General features: G+C 37.6%; 1 protein-coding gene across 1 annotated transcript in view; it reads left to right on the plus strand.

The window, feature by feature from the left end:
- LOC139978754 (S-adenosylmethionine-dependent methyltransferase Rv2258c-like) overlaps nucleotides 1–18806 on the plus strand; it is a 39717-nt gene that overhangs the window by 15936 nt on the left and 4975 nt on the right. The window contains exon 3 of the mRNA XM_071989229.1: nucleotides 3503–3625. Within this exon, the coding sequence (XP_071845330.1) occupies nucleotides 3503–3625 (123 nt within the window). The remainder of the gene's footprint in view (nucleotides 1–3502; nucleotides 3626–18806) is intronic.

Below are 18806 nucleotides of genomic sequence, written 5' to 3' on the forward strand. Positions count from 1 at the left end.
AAGACCACACGAGATCATGGAGTTCAAGTTCAAGTTTGTTGTTTTCCATCTTGGATCCTCGTTTTACGATAACTGTAAGAGTTTCTGAATGTCAGGGGAAGTTTGTATTCAGATTCGTCATATGCACTAAATGGGGCAAACATGTAGTTCCTTGTTTGGCTTCACTTTAAGGTCGAGTTTCAGTAACGATGCTTTTATCGTTATACGATTGCGTAACATTATCTGTGTAACTTATACCTGCAATGTCTCGACTAATATATACACAAACTGTATGCGTGTATACTTTTTAAATTAGTAAATTAACTCGTCTTTGCTGCTGCTTTTGTTGTTGTGGTGGTGGTTATTATGGTGGTGGTTGTTTTACAAAAGGTTTATGACTAAGGTTTTTTTTCAAGTTAATTTTATTCCTATCTTTTCAAGGGAATCGTGTATGATACAGCTGCACTAGAAAATGTGTTTTCGTATAGTAACGTATAGTCCGCACATTTCCGATGGATGTAAGCTTGGACTTGACAGTTTGTCAATTAAACTGATTTCTTATGATGATATATGTTGGGGTATACCGCGGGACGGATTGACCTACCGACTCACTGGCTCGGAATCAGTGATTCTCTGGGTTAGAGACGTAGAAGGTCCCTGTTCACAATTGGGTCCATGAAGGCAGAGGAGCCCGCAGAGGGTCCGCGAAAGAGACTGTTCGTTAAAAACCGAATGTTTTTCATGACAGTAATCTCTGTCACATACATTAATAATGATGGCTTGGTTTGTGTCTCCTTGACTGTTGGGGTTTTGGGATGGATGGATGGATGGATGGATGGAGGGTGGGAGGGCGGGGGAAGTTATTCATAACAGTAATCTCTATCACAAAGATTACCAATGGTGGTTGGGTTTGTGTCTCCTTGACTGTTGGGGTGGATGGATGGATGGAGGGAGGGATGGATGGATGGATGGAGGGTGGGAGGGCGGGGGAAGTTATTCATAACAGTAATCTCTATCACATAGATTAAATAATGATGGTTGGGTTTGTGTCTCCTAGACTGTGGAGGTTGGGATGGATGGATGGAGGGATGGAGGGTGGGAGGGCGGGGGAAGTTATTCATAATAGTAATCTCTATCACATAGATTACCAATGGTGGTTGGGTTTGTGTCTCCTTGACTGTTAGGGTGGATGGATGGATGGATGGATGGATGGATGGAGGGAGGGAGGGATGGATGGAGGGAGGGTGGGAGGGAGGGCGGGGAAGTTATTCATGCCAGTGATCTCTATCACATAGATTAATAATCATGGTTGAGTTTGTGTCTACTTTAAGTTATGTTACTTATTCTTTTCTCTTGGCTCTTTTTTTCTTTTTCATTTTTTTTTTCTTCTTCGGTAAAAGCACCTGTCAATCTCGTTCTCTTTAAAAGAACACACCACAACTTTACAAAAACAAAAGACAGCGTTTTGATCAAAATATTAAGAATCGACCACTGTTTTACCCCTTTCATACTTTTATTACAACAGAGTCTTACCCCTGCTGTTCATCATTACGGGTCTCAGCGGGCGGGGGACTTGAGTTACCGTGGAGCTTTCATTTTCGACAAATTTGTGTGTTGAGAACCTTGCTTAACTCATTTGTCGAGCTGGGGAAAAAGTCAAGAATTTTTTTTTCTTCTTCGGTGGCGTTGTATTTGACCCTCTCCCTTTATCATAAAAGCAGGACGCTGGATAAAAAGTTCACGGTAGTAATAGTTCCAAGGACTTTTATGGTATATGAGACTCTTTCATATTATAGTACTTAATGAGTCTTTAAGTATAACTACCATGTGTCCATCACTGCTTTGGACGTTTAGATTATCTCTGAATAAATGATCACCGTTTTGAGGATCAGAACAAGGCATAATAAAACTGTTATAAGGACTTACATAATTTATCTGGTTTTTAAATTCATTACAGAGTAAAAGATGCTTTCACATGGAACCACCGTTTCCACGATCACGCAGACAGGACCATAATCAAACTTTAAGTTGGTCTTGAAACTATGGAACGCGAAAAGGGAAAACTTATTTCGTTGCTTAGGTTAACGGAATTTCAGGCATCAACGTGAGCTTGAGCAACAGCATGGTAAAACAGCAGCAACAACTTTAGTTTAGACTATATCAACCTTAGTTTAGACAACGAAATAAGTTTGCCCTTTTCGCGTTCCAAATGAAGCCCCCTAACATTTCGATTTTAACTGGTTTTATATATGGGGTCTCAGAGCAGAGAATCATACAATTTTAAAAGTGGTCTGTTTTCTTTGCTCAAACTCTTGTTGATCTGGCCAACTAAGTTGGGGGTCTCACATGAAAGTATTACAAAAGTATAGAAAACCATTACGTCTTTTATGTATATCAGACGCACACTTTGCTGGTCTGTAGGTTTCAGAACATGAAATGCCTGAGAACTTGAAGTGAAACAAATATGACGTAGAATGAATGATTTCTTTCGATAAAAGGGTTTCAGAAATAGCTGAACCTAGAGTGAGAGGAAATGGTAATTTGTATATAAATCTTTAAAGCCGTTCAGACTAGAATATCACACAAGGGGATCTGTAAGATTAGAATTGTTTGAACCTAAGGATCTGTAAAATTAAGAAATAGTAAGGCAAATGATTTTGAGACTATAAGTAAGCTGTAAAGACTATAACGATCGTAAGATTATAGATTTTTAAGATGAAGGATTTGTAATAACCCCAGGGATCTGTAAAACTAAATATCTATTAGGTTATGTGGTTTCACTAAGGTTGCTTAGGGTAACAGATGTCGTGAGGGACAGCTTCTAAACTCAACTTTTCCGAGAAAACATTTCTAGAATTCAATTTTTTACGAAGTCGTTACAGTGCTCCAGCAAGTTTTACCGGACAAGGGCCTCTTCATAGCATGACATTATCAATATATATACACTTTTATTAATTTTTTTTGTTATGGTTTTTCATCTATTGTGTTCAACCCTAAAAACAAACAACATTTGAGCATTTTCATCAAGTTTGACCTTTCGCGAACCTCTGTTTCAGAAATGATTTATAAATAGTTGTTCTTTTTCATCTTTCCTACATTACTATTTTAATAACAAAACGTTTGGCAATAATATTGGTGCGGTATTTTGGTTGGAACGTATTTTATGAGGTGTGAATTCTGCTGGCAAAATTAACACAACTTTGTTCATCAAATGTATGGTACCCATTTCTCCCTAACACACCTCCCAATAGTCCAATAGATCTAAATGACATATTCAAAATGTTTTCTTTTCGCATTGGCTGTGCTAAACAAAATTGGAAAGACCGTTACATAGAAGTTGAAAATGTTCAAGAAAGATGTGATTTACGGCATGAAGTATTTTGATAATGTTGAAAACGTCGGGGGGGGGGGGGGTGGATGCAGATATAATGAAGCATAATATAAGAAACTTCACTCGAGAAAAAGTTAACAGTGGTCAAAACTATACATTATTTATAAATATATTTCCCTCTTTTTACGCTAGGCGTGCCTTACTCCCAGTACCCGAGATTCCAGGCTTTTATGGACCACATGTCACGGGCTATGCATGACCGGAATTTGCTGAAGAACATTATCTCTTCCTTTGATGGTCTTACAGAAATGCTTGGTAAGTTTGGAGTTTGTGCGGTTCGTTTCATGTATATCTCGTTCTTTGAAATACAGTTAGGGTATAAGTTTTTTGGTGGTGACGGGTAGAAAAGAGAAAAAATAGTTTTTTAGTACATTAATGTACTTCTCACAGTGGTAATGTACCTGACCATTAAAGGGGCATTGCGTTATCAGTACATCTACACGAAATAGCTGTGTGGGAATTAAAGTGCAACGGCTTCCAGTAGTTTTTAAGCCGTATTGAATGATTTATCGAAATTTATTCGAGATTCCAAAAACTGCTAGTATCAGAAGCATATTTTCTAGTATGATCTTGCCATAACGACGATTCCTGAGCTAAAAATCACCGCTTCATTCGGCCGGTGTATTATAGACGTTTGTATCAAACAACGAGGTTAGAGATAGACTTGCTAAAGTCGATTAATAGTAAATACTTCATTGATTTTCATATCCGTGTACTGATCACCTCATCATTGTCACTACAGTATTGAATGTAGATAGACTATCAGTAGATTACAATCTAATACTATAGTTGCGAGTGGCAGGGTGGGGTGGGGTGGGGATGGGGGGGTGGGGTGGAGTTGAGGGAGATTGGCGGGATACATTTAAGCTCATAAATCGTCTTTGGATATGTGGATAATCTGTTGCAAGATCTGTGAAAAGATTAACCCTACTTTTATATGTTGCTCCTTTTCCGTATTCATTGGTGACGTTGTTATTTTGTTATTTACTGTTTATGTGTCTGTTCGATTGTCTGTTCGTTTGTCTGTATTTTTCTTCAATTTTATTTCCTGCAGCTTCTCTTGTTTACTTAATCTTTTCGCTTTATTGGCACTTAATTGTATGTAATGTATATGTGTACCTCCGAAAAGTTTGAGGATGAAAATTGAATTAAAACGTCTGAAGATGGATTGCAATTATCTGAATTTGTACCGAAAAGGATGGGCGACGGGGGGGGGGGGGGGGGAGGAGGCATAAGCTTGTTGTGTTTTAGTTGAGATAAATTGTTCAAATTTCCATTCATAATTCCCATCAAAAACGCTTAGCGACTCTTGTCACCGGGAGTTTTCTACTTTGCCAAGAATTAAGGTTCAGCAGACCCCATCTGTTTACGCACCGATTCTTAACCCCGACTCACTCAAAATCGAGCGGTGTTTTTCCTCAAGAAAAAGAGATAGCCAAGGGATAAACTATGTCACTATCTTAGTAGGTCAATCTTCAGGGAAGTGGGCGTATTGAGAGCGAGACGGGGGTTTAATTACCTCACAAAAGGCACTGGGATCGGGTTGACTGAACAGATTGGCATAAAAATTAGGGGATGCACGCAGTGTTTTACTAATATTATAAGGTATAGGCTTATAATGGCGGAGAATGCGAAGTCGTGTGACGAACAAAAAAGCGACTTAATGGGATTCGCGAAATGAAAATAAAACTGGGACAATAGAAAGTGAAAAGGAGATAGAGAGAGTACAGTTATAAAAGTTAAAAAAAAAAAATAGTCTATATGATCTTAACATGATTATTTCTGCGGCAAAAGCGGGAACATTATATCTTAATGTTTTGTTCAATCTTGCGTGGTAAATTATTCCTTTGAAGTTGCCCGCGAAATGTCAAGATATTTATAGAGCTGTTGAATGCACATATGACTTATAAATATTCATGTGGGTTTGAAAGAGGTGATTGGCCTTTAACAAAAGTACGCTCGATAACTCGGAAACGATAACGGCAAAAAGGGAAGGACTCCTACGTCAAACAGGGTGTTTATACTGTCTATACCCCTTGTCCTTTTTTTGCCTTTAGGGGGACACCGCTGGTGTACTCAAGGTTAAACGCTTCACATTTCTATAAAAAAAAAAAAAGATGGAACGTTTCAACAGGCCCTTTATCATTCGATTTTGCTTTTCTTGAGATCAAACTTGACCTCATACCTACTTCATCCATAGCTTGGAACATTGCCTCTAGCAAATACAAGTGAACATTTTCTTCTTCTTCTTCTTGTTGCTCCATAGTAAAATGACATTTTAATATTCCACATGCATAGATTAAATTAATAAATAATTACTATAACGAATCATAGTCGATCGATAAAGTTCATGACCGTTTTAAGGTCTAGAAAAGTTCTTTGCCTTTTTATTCGTTAGCTCTTTAACCCGAACTAAATCTGCCCGGTTTTTTTTTGGTTGGGTTCTTCTTAGAGTCATGGACAAATATGATGGAAATGGTGTTTTCAGATTCCTTGTGCCACTACCTCCATATTCGAAAGGGTATGGTTGCTCAAATTGTTAAAGAGGTTTTCATGGTCCGATAGTAAACAATTGTTGAACCCTTTTGCTTGACGAATGCATATCACACTTTTCATAACCACGTAACGGGGCCGGTATTTGTTACCCACATCAGAGTATATAGTACATTGGATATTGATGGGAAATCAAGTGGGCTTCGTATAACCTGTGGAAGCCCCTCCCCTTGGACCCCTGTCCAGAACGGAAGTCAGCCAAAACAATATTACAACCCACTTGACCCTCTTAAGGTTCGAAATCGTAAGAGGGAATCGCCTCCCGGCCTACCTTTTCAGAAATCCTAATTTCGCCAGCATTTTCTGTTCTACTGGTACGTTATGTTACTTTGACAGTTGCATCTGTGGCTCTAGACTGGTATTCTCGTCCGGGTTGGGTAGATAACTAATATAAAGGAACGTAATACTTTACGAACATGAATACATTGTGCTTCTATATACCACTCTGGTTAACCATGAGGTTGTCATATGTTAGGATGACAATTCCTGGTTTAATCACATTCCTGTTTTGTGGTCAGTAACCTACAAGTGCAATTAGTGTCGTAAAACGAAAATGGACGCGTGCAGGTCGCATCAAGTTTGTACTACACGTATAGTATAGTAATGGAAGTTTCCGTTGCACGTTGCATATATGCGTCATAAATTTCGCGAACATTATATGCGCGGTACGGTACACCATAGACACAGCCTACCTCACAACAATGCTCGTAGTTTTGCAATGTATCGTATACCTAACAGTTAACAGATGTATCGGTAGTATACATTTGGCGCCAACTTTATATATATATATATATATAATTAAAAAGATAGACGCCAACCAACCAACTCATATATATATATATATATATATATATATATATATATACAGTGGCGTAGGAAGGTACTTTTGAGTGGGGGGGCTGAAGACTAATGGCCGGCCTGGGGAGGGGTCTAAGGGGAGGGGGTGTCCCCCTCCCCTTTGGAATTTTTTTGCATTTCCAGGTGGCCTCAGATGCAATTTGGTGCAATATAGCACACTTCAACACCCACTCCATTTGTAAAGAATTTTGCATTTTCACCTAGCCTTAGATGCAATTTGGTGCTTCAAATGAGATTTTTTTTCTCATTTGGAAATGAAAAAGGGGTTTTCTGACTTGCTGAGCGGGGGGGCGGAACGATACTTCCGCCCCCCCCATATTTTTCACTGGGGGGGCTGGCGCCCCCCAGCCCCCCCGGTTCCTACGCCCTTGTATATATATATATTGTTTGAAAGCATATAGGTTCAGCGAAGTGAAGCTTAATTCCCATTACAGGACATTTTAACTTTAATGTTAAAAGTCTTTCGTTTTTAACTTGATTCCCACCAAATTATTATTTGGTTTCTTCAATTTTTGTTCAATGTATGATTTTCTTATTTTTGTAAAGCAAGGACTACATAATATACATCTCCAGGTCCACATATTCGTCAAAAGAAAAAAGTACTTGCTTTGCAGGTGTCAACGATCTGACAAATATTTGTGAAATCCATCAAAAGAACTGCTAATTTTGTAAAAACAAAGACCACCTGGTACTTCAAATCATGCCTCTCAACAAGACGCATTTGAACTTTAGCCTAACCAGTATCCTAACCATAGAGAACTGTACTCCCCATGAGATCACCATGGACTTGTTTTTCTTGCTTTCTTTTACGTTATTATATAGTCATTGGTGGTATAAACTGTCATGGAGGCATCAACTTTACAATCTCCCTTGTGGTCTCTGCGATAAGTCATTTCAACAAACATGCAAAAGTCTTTCCTTTCATTCGGTTTGATATTTAAAGTGATACATTTTTTGATATTTTTCTAAAAAAAAATGATGTTCAAGAGAGAGTCCTCGAGACAACACTGGAAAGCCACCTGTCATAAAAAGTCTTTAAATCATTGTAAATCACTTCTTAAATTGGTGCCCACCGGGAAAATAATGCAATCGACTGATTTTTACAACAACAAATCATTACAACAAACTTCACATATATATAGTTCAATATATATGCTTAGACTGTATACATTTTATAGTGCGTATTAAATGTAGTTCTTGTATTAACTCGCCTAATCGTCCCATAATATAATCGTTTATGAGTGAAATCACGTATTTTTTAATACACGATTTTTCGTCAGTCTTTTGGGGGAATTGCAGACATATAAATCCTATACGTGACGTGAAGGAATCTGTGCAGATCCTGTCCCAAAAGAGACAATAAAATATTTACGGCTTGTTAGTACTCTGACCTCTCACCCTACAAAGGTATAAGACCTCTTTGATTTTTGTTTTGTTTTTATCATTTCCATCGCACGTGCAACCAAAATAAAACATTTCTCTATTTAAGGTTCGCAAACTATACTGAAAACAAATGGAAGTTAACAATATGAACCATGAACCAAAACACATGATTTGATGTGTTGTATGACACACTAAGCTTACTTGATCCCTCAAAATTATCCTTTAATTGGTATTCTAAGGTCTAATAGCAAACCTTCATTTTCAACGCCGAAAGAATATATTCTTTTGTAAGGAAACTGATCCTGTTGTAGATTGCAGCCTTCAGGGCCATCATTGCTATAAAACTTTCATATAGACCCTATACGCAAAAGATAACTTCGATTATAATAACGTCGAGGTATACTTGATCAGTACGACGGGAGAAGGTTCAATCCCCCCATGGGGGAAGTGAGGGGGGGCAAAAACTTTAAAGACAGTGGGTTATGTGACTTTCATTTCAGGAAGCAAACCACGAAAAGACCTCAAAGCGTCCCGACAAAATGTACCGCATACCGGTATTCCAGTATTTGATTTCCTTTTCAACAAAGCGGCACTCTTTTTTAACTATTTTAATTTTTAATTTGAAACCAAAGCACACTTTCAAATAAAAACGTGTCACTCTTTCACTGAGAATGTGGGGGAAAAGGACACACTTCTCATTCATAAAAAAAATGTGCACTTTTCATATTTGAAAAGAGTTACTTTTGAGATTTTCCACATGCGACTTCATTGGTTTAAAGCCGTATGCTTGAGCACGTGACCGACCTCCTGCCTGTATTTTATTATGTCTACGGCCCTTTGCTCTAACCAATGTTTCTTCTCCCTGGTGCTAATAGAAAATTAATTGAGAATACTAGCTACAGACCATCTACTGAGGGAGATTGTGTAGACTATTGGACTAATAGTGACTTTACGACAGACTTTCACAACAGATCTACCTTGCATGCGGAAATAAGGTAACAAACTAGAAAGTTAGTTACTGTACCATCCCATTTGAAGACGGGGTGGGGCGGGGGTGGGGTGGGGTTGGGTGTTTATTAACCGTATGAATCTCAAACACAACTGTGACTATTAAAAGTCATTATTAGTAGGTCAACAATAACGGGAGTGTATGCACGGGTAATTGCCCTTATCAAATAATGCGGAGGGTTAGTCACTCCCATCACCTTACCCCCCTCTTCTATGCCCCTTTCCAATGAGATGGATGCCCACATCGTGGCCCATACGTTGGTGATTTTTTGCTTCAGATCAAATTTATAACGTAACCTTCGGAACTCCACAATATTTCTTCTCTCGTGTAAATATTATATATACTACTGTTTAGGATATTAATATATTTAAAAATTTATATTTGTTTTCATTTCTTGTATCAGTTACAATCAATTTGTATTTTTCACCGCTATTTGGGGTGTATTAAATATTGATAAAATAGTTTAAAAAACAACAACTTTGACTAATTAACACCGATTCCTATATAAGAATATTTGAAAATGTTTACGAAAGATACTAAAGTTTGTCTATAACAGCTGAAGTGTTTGTATGTTTATTATATTTAACTTGTAAATTGGTAATAATTATGTCGACTTATCTTGGTAGATGGTGATTTCGAATAAAAATTGACACATATCGATTGAAATTGGTTTGATATCAGGGGCGTATCCAGGATTTTCTAACCCGGGGGCTCTAAGTACTATCTAAGCGGATTGCCACCATCTTGGCGATGTCTTGGCGTTTTTCTTCTGCTCCCTCCTTTTCTCCCTTTCTACTTTTTCTCTCATTTTTCTTTTTCCTTCCTTTCTCTCCTTCCTCCTCTTTTTTCCCCTCTTTTTTCCCTTTCTTCTCTTTTCTTTTTCTCTCCTCTTTTTCTTACCCGGGGGGGGGGGGGCGCACGCCCCAACGCCTCTCCCTGGATACGCGCCTGAGAGTGTATGTTCAGCTGGCATTCACCAGCCAGCCATGTAGATGATGAAGGGGGCTAGTAGTCCCAATATTGTGATATTGAGCCTTATGTTGTGGGCGGAGGTCATATATTCGTTTGAGTTCACCAGGGGTCAAATTGTGGAAACCATTGTTTATCACAAAATTTTGGACAGATATCATATTTAGTATTTTGATGTATCACATTTAGTACAAGAAGCCAGTTGTTGAGGTCAATGGTCATTTCAGGACAGCCTGTGTCATTGTGAATTATTGTTTGTCACATCACACTGCTTTTCACTGTATTAATAAGATCAAAATGACATCTAATGATCACCGTTTTATCTTTGTAACCATAACTTTGAAACAGCTTTGAACGATGAAAGGATCTCATTGAAATGGAGTTATATTGTGAGAACTACCGTATACACACAGTCTCTATATAAATTACAAAGCCACTATCGTTTATGCTAAAGAATCTACCATATGACGAATAGCAGCAACCAATCAAAGCATTGGCTTCATATAATTTGCTTTAAACAAGAAGATATTCATTGTATGTGTGGCTAAATGTGTAAGACTGCATTGACTCCTTACATAAGTGCTCATTCTGGACACTCAAAGAGTAAACTTCAGAAATAAGAGATCTGCCAAGCAAGATGATATACCAAATTGGAATTGGTCTAAAGTCCGAGTGCAGAAAACTGGACTCGAGTACTATAAACGTGTATATTACACATTTCTTTGTGGGTATACTGTACGGGTGGGATCTACATTAAATACGTGTTTGTTGCCACATTGTTCAGTTCAGTGGTGTTTTTATTGTTTGTTGTGTAGGGCAATCAATCTTGTAAAGCTTTAAACAACAGACACATCCCTACCTGTGATTCATTGATTAACGGTAAACTGTAACCGTAGGTGCTTTTTTGTTTTTTAAATTATGTGATGCAACTTACCAGGTAGAAACAATTAAACACAAGAACACTGTGATACAACAAATTTGAACACATTGTTAGTAACAGATGATGAAGCCACAAATGAAAGTATGAGTTCATGTATAAGAATTCAAAATAATAACAATTTTGGAAGCTAGGAAAGTTTTAAAGAAAATGGTTACACATATCTAAAAGAGTAATGGCGTTCCGTTATAACAATTCCTCATTCATATAAACACTTTATAGAAATGCCGTTTTAACTGCAACTTTAAGCCAGGTAGTTTAAAAAAATATTCATCTGTTTGCACAAATCGTAGATATAACCCTCAGTGTCAACGTGTAAATTGTGTTAACAAGTGTACAACGACACATGATTCGGTATTTGAGCAGGTTTCCAATAACATGTTTTGGTACTTTTTGGAATAATATCTTTCTTTTAGAAAAACCGCAACTTCTCAAAAGAACCAACATTTCTTCCAATCCTTTGTATAGATGATTGAATTTGTTTCAAAACAAATAAATGATAACAATCAACCGCAAAGTAGAAGGTTAAAAACACTCCCGTTACAAAGAAGTTTCATGCTGAAAGCAGTCAATGATGCGTTTCCAAATTTCCTTGTTTGGCTAATAGTCCCTACCATTGTCTGCAAACATTTTTGCATTTATCGTGCTCAATAAACACAACGTATTATGTTTAAATAACTTATTTATATAGCGCATTATACCGACGGTCTCAATGCAACTAATTGTAACGTTGCTGTCCCGTGTAGAGATAGCAAAGTTTGTAGTATAGTCTCTCATGTGTGTGCACTCTCAAATATCACAACGTGTAAGGTTGGCCACAGTGGACAAAATTCAGAAATTATGACGACATATCAGAGGGCAGGACTTTTTTATGTCTACATAAAATTGATTTGATGTGGACATAAATTCAAATTAATGCTGGCATATATTAAAATAATGCTGGCACCGTACCGTACCAGCTGCGTACTGATAATGCAGTTGGCACCTTCCTCTTTCAATCTGTTTCAATCTGTGTGAATATTAATGTACATTTAAAGAGTTGTGTCTGTATTGCATGTATGGGCTACCACATTATGTCAAAATATTCTTGCTATGCGTTGCACTTCTCTTTATATAGTAAGTGCACCTTGTAAAGGGTTTCAGTGCAAACACATGAATTTATTTGTAATCTAAGATAATACATATAATATTAATGTCCCCACGCTTCTATATGCATGAGTTGTATAATTTGCAGTGGCGTAGGAAGGTACTTTTGAGTGGGGGGCTGAAGACTGATGGCCGGCCTGGGGGAGGGGTCTAAGGGGAGGGGGTGTCCCCCTCCCCTTTGGATTTTTTTGCATTTCCAGATAGCCTCAGATGCAATTTGGTGCAATATAGCACACTTCAACACCCACTCCATTTTGTAAACTTAATTTTGTATTTTCACCAGGCCTTAGATGCAATTTGGTGCTCCAAATGAGATTTTTTTTTCTCATTTGGAAATGAAAAAGGGGTTTTCTGACTTGCGAAGCGGGGGGGGGGGCGGAATGATACTTCCGCCCCTCCACATTTTTCACTGGGGGGCTGGCGCCCCCCAGCCCCCCGGTTCCTACGCCCTTGATAATTTGCATTTATGATTTTCAATATGCACATTATAAACCTATCACTATGGGATATCCGTTGCGCACAAGCCAATGCTTTTGCCAGGGGTCATTATAACTAAGTATTGTGCGTTCATATAGAGCAGGGTTGTCCAACCTTTTGCAGAGGAGGGCCACATGGAATGATTATGATGAAGGAGGGGGCCGCATGAACCCTACGCTCGATTTTTCGAATTTTTTGTCCGAAGCCTAAGGCAACAAAATGTGAGCACTGCGCGCAGAGCGCACTGATTTATTTTCCTTCCTGATAAAACAGAAGGAATAAAGTTCAGCCGCCCCCCCCCCCCTCCGCTGAGAGAGTGTCACACAAACTGACCAGTATGCAGGTTTTTGGACTCAGAAGGTTCGAATGATTGATTATATAGCTTCAAATTGTTATCAATAAATCTGCTCACTACAATTTCGCACCGTAGAGCATCTCTGGCGGGCCGGACGCAACCCTGCGGCGGGCCGGACTGTGACCCGCGGGCCGTAGGTTGGACAACCCTGCTGTAGAGGTAATTTAAAGTGCATGTTTTCATGGAGGAACGTGGGGACGCAAGTTTTTTCTGAGCGGACTCAAACAGTTTTTAAGATGTTATATCCCGGCGCTGGCGAACTCTGAAAATCCCGGTAACAATACTGAGAATAATACTTGGTAGTAATATAAGATTTTTCTATTTGTACAGCTTTCTGCTGATTTCTCAAGTCTTGCTAATGTAAACCTGTGAAACTACAATCTTTTCATTCCTTGATCAACATCTGGACAGAATGTTAGACAAGTTTACTAAAAAAAAAGCTAAGGTTTCAATGTACACAAAATGCAAGCAAGCTGCAGAATGTTCAGGTTGGTTGTGCATGAAAAATTAATGGTAGTTTTATCATTTCAATTTGTATATGGTGGCATCCAATTAATATATGTTTGAACAAGAGTGGATAGAGGGTGTGGGTCGAACCTCTTTTTCATAGCACACATAAATTCAAAAGGAACATGTCCTAGCTGTTAGATCTAGTTATAGTTTCAGTTTCCGATCCTTCATTCCAGTATAAATAGCATAAAATACAATTATGTTTAATAAGAGAGAATAAAACGTATGATAGATAAATTCCATAAAAGCGATTAAAGGCAAATTAAGAGTTAGTAAAAAAAAGCTTCAGTTTTCAAAGTGTTAGTCAACTGAAAATAATAAGGAAATATCAATAAAAATATATTAAAGGAGAAATAAACTCTGGGTTTTTGGAGTGTACATGCGGAAGGGTATATTTTTCTGATACCATTTATGAAATTACTAAGCAAAATATAGTTTCCCTGAATTTTACGCGAATTTTCCAATTATTTTTTTTTACCAATTTGAACAACGGCCATTTTGTTAATTTGAGTTTGAGGGCGCTTCAAAAGTGACGTAGGCTAGCCTCATCGTAACTTCAAAACAATGAAGCTTTGCATACGAGTTATAGTCTATTCACACTATGTTCGAGCATCTTGCTTCGCTTATTTCACCGGTTAAAATGCCCGAATGCCAAGCCTTTGGTTGTGTTAACCGAAGAGGGGAAGAGGGAGCAGAAAAGGGAAAAATATATTTTGTTATTCCAGATGGAATAAAATATCCGGAAAAGAGTGAACTTTCACTGAGGTGTACAGTACCTGTTCGTTATGTTCTCAGCAGCCGTAGGAAAAGGATTCTTCTTCTTGTACCTCAAGAAATTTAAAAAACAGAGTTCTAAATGAACTGGCTGCAAAAATATCTGGGAGAATTCAGGTCTGTTGGTCAGACATTCTCCTGCGTTCAACAAACCTTTTTCCGCGAACAATCCATAGCAGCATACCCTCCCCTTGTCGCTTTCCAATGGCGAACAGAGTGCACACAGACACCATTCTTCGCAGTGGCTCGCGGAACCGGTATTCGTATCAGCAACGGAATTCGACACAACATCAACAACAGTCGCGGACTGATTCTTTGCACAAACTCCTCCTCTCGATGTCTCAGTTCTTCCTCTGAATATTCTGGTTCGAAAAGATACGATTCCAATCCAAAGGCTTCCATTTTCTTTTTTGAAGATATTTGCTCGACAGTATATTGGAGTGCAATGATGGACGTAAGTAACGCTATCGCTAGGACTGAGAACGGTATGCGTGTTGAAAGCAATCTAATTTAAAAACGTTAAAAATCAAATCCTTGAAAAGATCCCAAAATTTATATTTCTACTGATACTCGTTACAATAACAAATTTCACACACTTTTTAAGCATTTTTACAGATCAATAAAGACAAAAGATATTTTTTGATCGATATTTTATTCATTACTATTATTGAACAATCTCGAGAAGTGATGGGCTCGTCATGTTCCCCGACGACTCGGTCGAGTTCGAGACCAGCCACAGTTGGTTTCATAGCACAATTGAACAATTTAAGGCGTCCATACACACACTCGTTATCATATTTAGTACCGGTATATATATAGATATCTACATTAGTGAGAGAGGAAAAATGGAAACGTCAAAAATGGAGTTGGTCGGTGTAAGGGGAAGGGTGAGGCGCACACCCCTCCGCAATCCTCGATTCGTCACTGGCTACCCTGTGTATATAATAGTGATCAGCGCTGTAATTATGACTGTTCCTCTTATCTTCCCGGTATCTTGGCGTTTATCTTCTACTCCCTCCTTTTCTCCTTTTTCTTTTCCCTTCCTTCCTCTCCTTCCTCCTCTTTTATTCTCCCTCTTTTTTCCTTCTCTTTTTTTCTCTCCTTTTTTTTCTTACCCGGGGGGCGCGCGCCCCCAACGCCCCCCCCCCTGGATACGCGCCTGGATATTGATTTTCTGTAATTCGAGAAAAACAAAAATTCGATTCTCCTTCATTTCAACACTGCAGACGAAGAGCCTCACAGTTAACGTTGTTATATATATATACCCAATGTACGTGTTTACCATGTATGAATGCTTTGCGTCGATTTACTTCTATAGTATACTGCCAAATGATAACAAATCTTTCTGCTATAAAACAACAATTAAATCTTGAACAAACTTCCCAAGTGGTTTGCTGGTGAAAAACGTATACGATATATTGGCTAGATCTGCTATATAATACTCCGTGTGTAGAACTTATCACACGTGCGTGTGATATTGGGATCCATAACATCCGGCGCCAGGCTCAAGCGATATATGAGACCAGAGTTGATAGCTTCCATTTTATTTTTAGTTTTGACAAAGCTATAAACCAAACTATTCACCAGGGCCAGTTTCGAGTCAGAGCCATTGATAATGTTATATCAGCCTACCGAGGGGTTTAATTGATATTTAAGTGTGGAACATAACGTGTTACTTTTAGCTATGATGTGACCACCCATTATTTTGTAATAAAAGTTCTCCCCGTCAACCACCCTTCCTGTGTTACTGCCTCTGCTTGACAATAACTCATATCGTTCACATACCCTCCGCCGAAATTTTTATTGCGAATTTCAAAGACATTTAACCGCTTACAGAAACAAAAAGGTATGAAAGTTATGTCTCGGAAGGTCCTAGAATGGCCCTTGCTATATCATTCTTGCTTTAAACTATTTACAGCTGGAAATACAAAACATGGTATAACCAGGAACAATGTATGTACTTGAGGTATATGAGTACGAGTACAACAGTATGAATACGAGTACAACAGTTTGAGTAAGAGTACAACAGTATGAGTAAGAGTGCAACAGTATGAGTACGAGTATACAGCAGTATGAGTATTAGTACAACAGTATGAGAAATAGTACAACAGTATGAGTATGAGTCCAACAGTATGAGTACGACTACAACGGTATGAGCACGAGTACGACAACATGAGTACGACAGTATAAGTACGAGTACAACAGTATGAGTAAGAGTAAAACAGTATGAGTAAGAGTGAAACAGTATGAGTAAGAGTAAACCAGTATGAGTAAGAGTTAAACAGTATGAATTAGAGTACAACGGCATGAATTAGAGTACAACATTATGAGTACGAGTACAACCGTATATGAGTAAGAGTACAACAGTATAAGTAAGAATACAACATCATGAGTATTAGCACAACAGTATGAGTACGAGTACAACAGCATGAGTAAGAGTACAACAATGTGAGTGAGAGTAAAATAATGTAGAATTCACATATTTGGTGAACAAGTGAAGTAATATATATATATATATATCTATATGTATGAAATTGGCTTATTATTTATCATAACTTACTGATTCTCTATATAACAGAAACATAACCAACATGATACGAACAAAAATATGATAGCAGTGAAATACTCTTAAAAAACACTCACGTGTTCATTCTTTTTGGTTTTCCTTTAAAAAAACCTTCTGAATATATTACTCAGTTGTTATTCGGAGTAACCAATCATCAATCAATCAATTATAATCACTCGATGAAACTATGATCATATCTTGGACTATTGTTTCACTGAATGAATATTGAATAGCGTTTAGTTATCGTACACTGATTTTGTTCGATTCATTTCTTTCTTGTAAGTAATTATCAAATGTTACAAGGAAAAATGTACTTTTCCAAAATATTACTTTCTCTTTACCGTCATTTGAACTAAAACTTGACTAGTCCAGCTTTTGAGCTGCATTGTGGAAGAAAATAATGCTTTTAAATAACGTTATCACGAATCAATTGTTAAGAAAGGATCGAGCAATGGCGCATGCGTCTCCATTTGCCAAAATGTATATTCCGTGGACAGAGTGACGAATGAAACTTTACCAGGAAAAGACTATACAGATATAATGGCATAGCACAACAGGTTTCTGACATGCAGGGTCATGTGGCATTGTCAGTTCATGAAGTCAAATATTGGTCTTCTTCATCATGTTATATTTTGAGATAAAAAGCAAAACACGGATGTCTTTTTTCCCCCACCTAAATCTATCTGGGAGTGTATTTCTGTTGTCGTCTACGAACGATCTTAATCATGTCATATTTGTGTCTATTTACTTAGATGGATAAATAGCCAGAAAACACCTCCTGGTTTATGTTTTGGCGGTTTAGTTATAAACGGCCATGTTATGTGACAGTCTTGTAGGAAGTCGGTAATAAAAAAAAGAAAGAGAATAAAGCATGAAAGTTATACCACGACTGTTCATGATGTACGGTATTTCTTACAAGGAAATGACTTGACCGCGTACGATACGGTGGCTCACTTAAAGGATGAATCCAACCCCACGCCACCCTCCGACCCCAATTCCAAAGCCAAATTTAGAGAATGTAAATGAAAATTCTGTTAGTTCTCTGTTTGTAGAGTTCTCTTTTGTATAGTTCTCTTTTTATAGTTATCTTTGTATATAGTTCTCTTTTTATAGTTATCTTTTGAATAGTTCTCTGTTTATATTAATCTTTGGTATAGACCTCTTTGGTATAGTTCTCTTTGGTATAGTTCTCTTTTGCATAGTTCTCTTTTGCAAAGTTCTCTTTTGCAAAGTTCTCTTGTGTATAGTTCTCTTTTGTATTATCTCTTTTGATAGTTCTCTTCTTTGTAGTTCTCTTTTTATATGTCTCTTTTGTATAGTTCCTTTTTGATAGTTATCTTTTTATAGTTCTCTTTTTTATAGTTCTCTTTTGTATAGTTATCTTTTGTATAGTTCTCTTTTTTATAGTGCTCTTTTGGTATAGTTCTCTTTTGGTATAGTTCTCTTTTTATAGATCTATATAGAAACAACATTTAAAACCATATTCTATAATTTCTTTATCTTTGCTCAAACTTTTTATTATTTAATATGAAACATGTCAATATTTCTGGGCAATTACTCAGACGGCAGTACAATTGTTACATTTTGTGTCAACCCTCAATCATAAAACTCATCATAAAAAATACGAGTATTCTACAGAACTGACTTAATCCGAACAAGGTTGATCATGTAATTGTCGTATGATAAATATATTGTTGTCGTTTTGTTTTCTATAAATTGCTGCATAAAACTAAACTCCATTGCCGTCGCTCGCCGGTTTAGTTGTTTAGCTGCCAGTTCTGGTGACACTGGTGTGCCTGAGAATATACAGTGTCATCGGTCCGAGAGGGGAAAACGCATCTAGTTATGTCCCTTTCTGCTTTATTACATTATTTAAACTGATTACAAATATTTGTTTCT

Source organism: Apostichopus japonicus, chromosome 13 (assembly GCF_037975245.1).
Source record: "Apostichopus japonicus isolate 1M-3 chromosome 13, ASM3797524v1, whole genome shotgun sequence".
NCBI lineage: Eukaryota > Metazoa > Echinodermata > Holothuroidea > Aspidochirotida > Stichopodidae > Apostichopus > Apostichopus japonicus.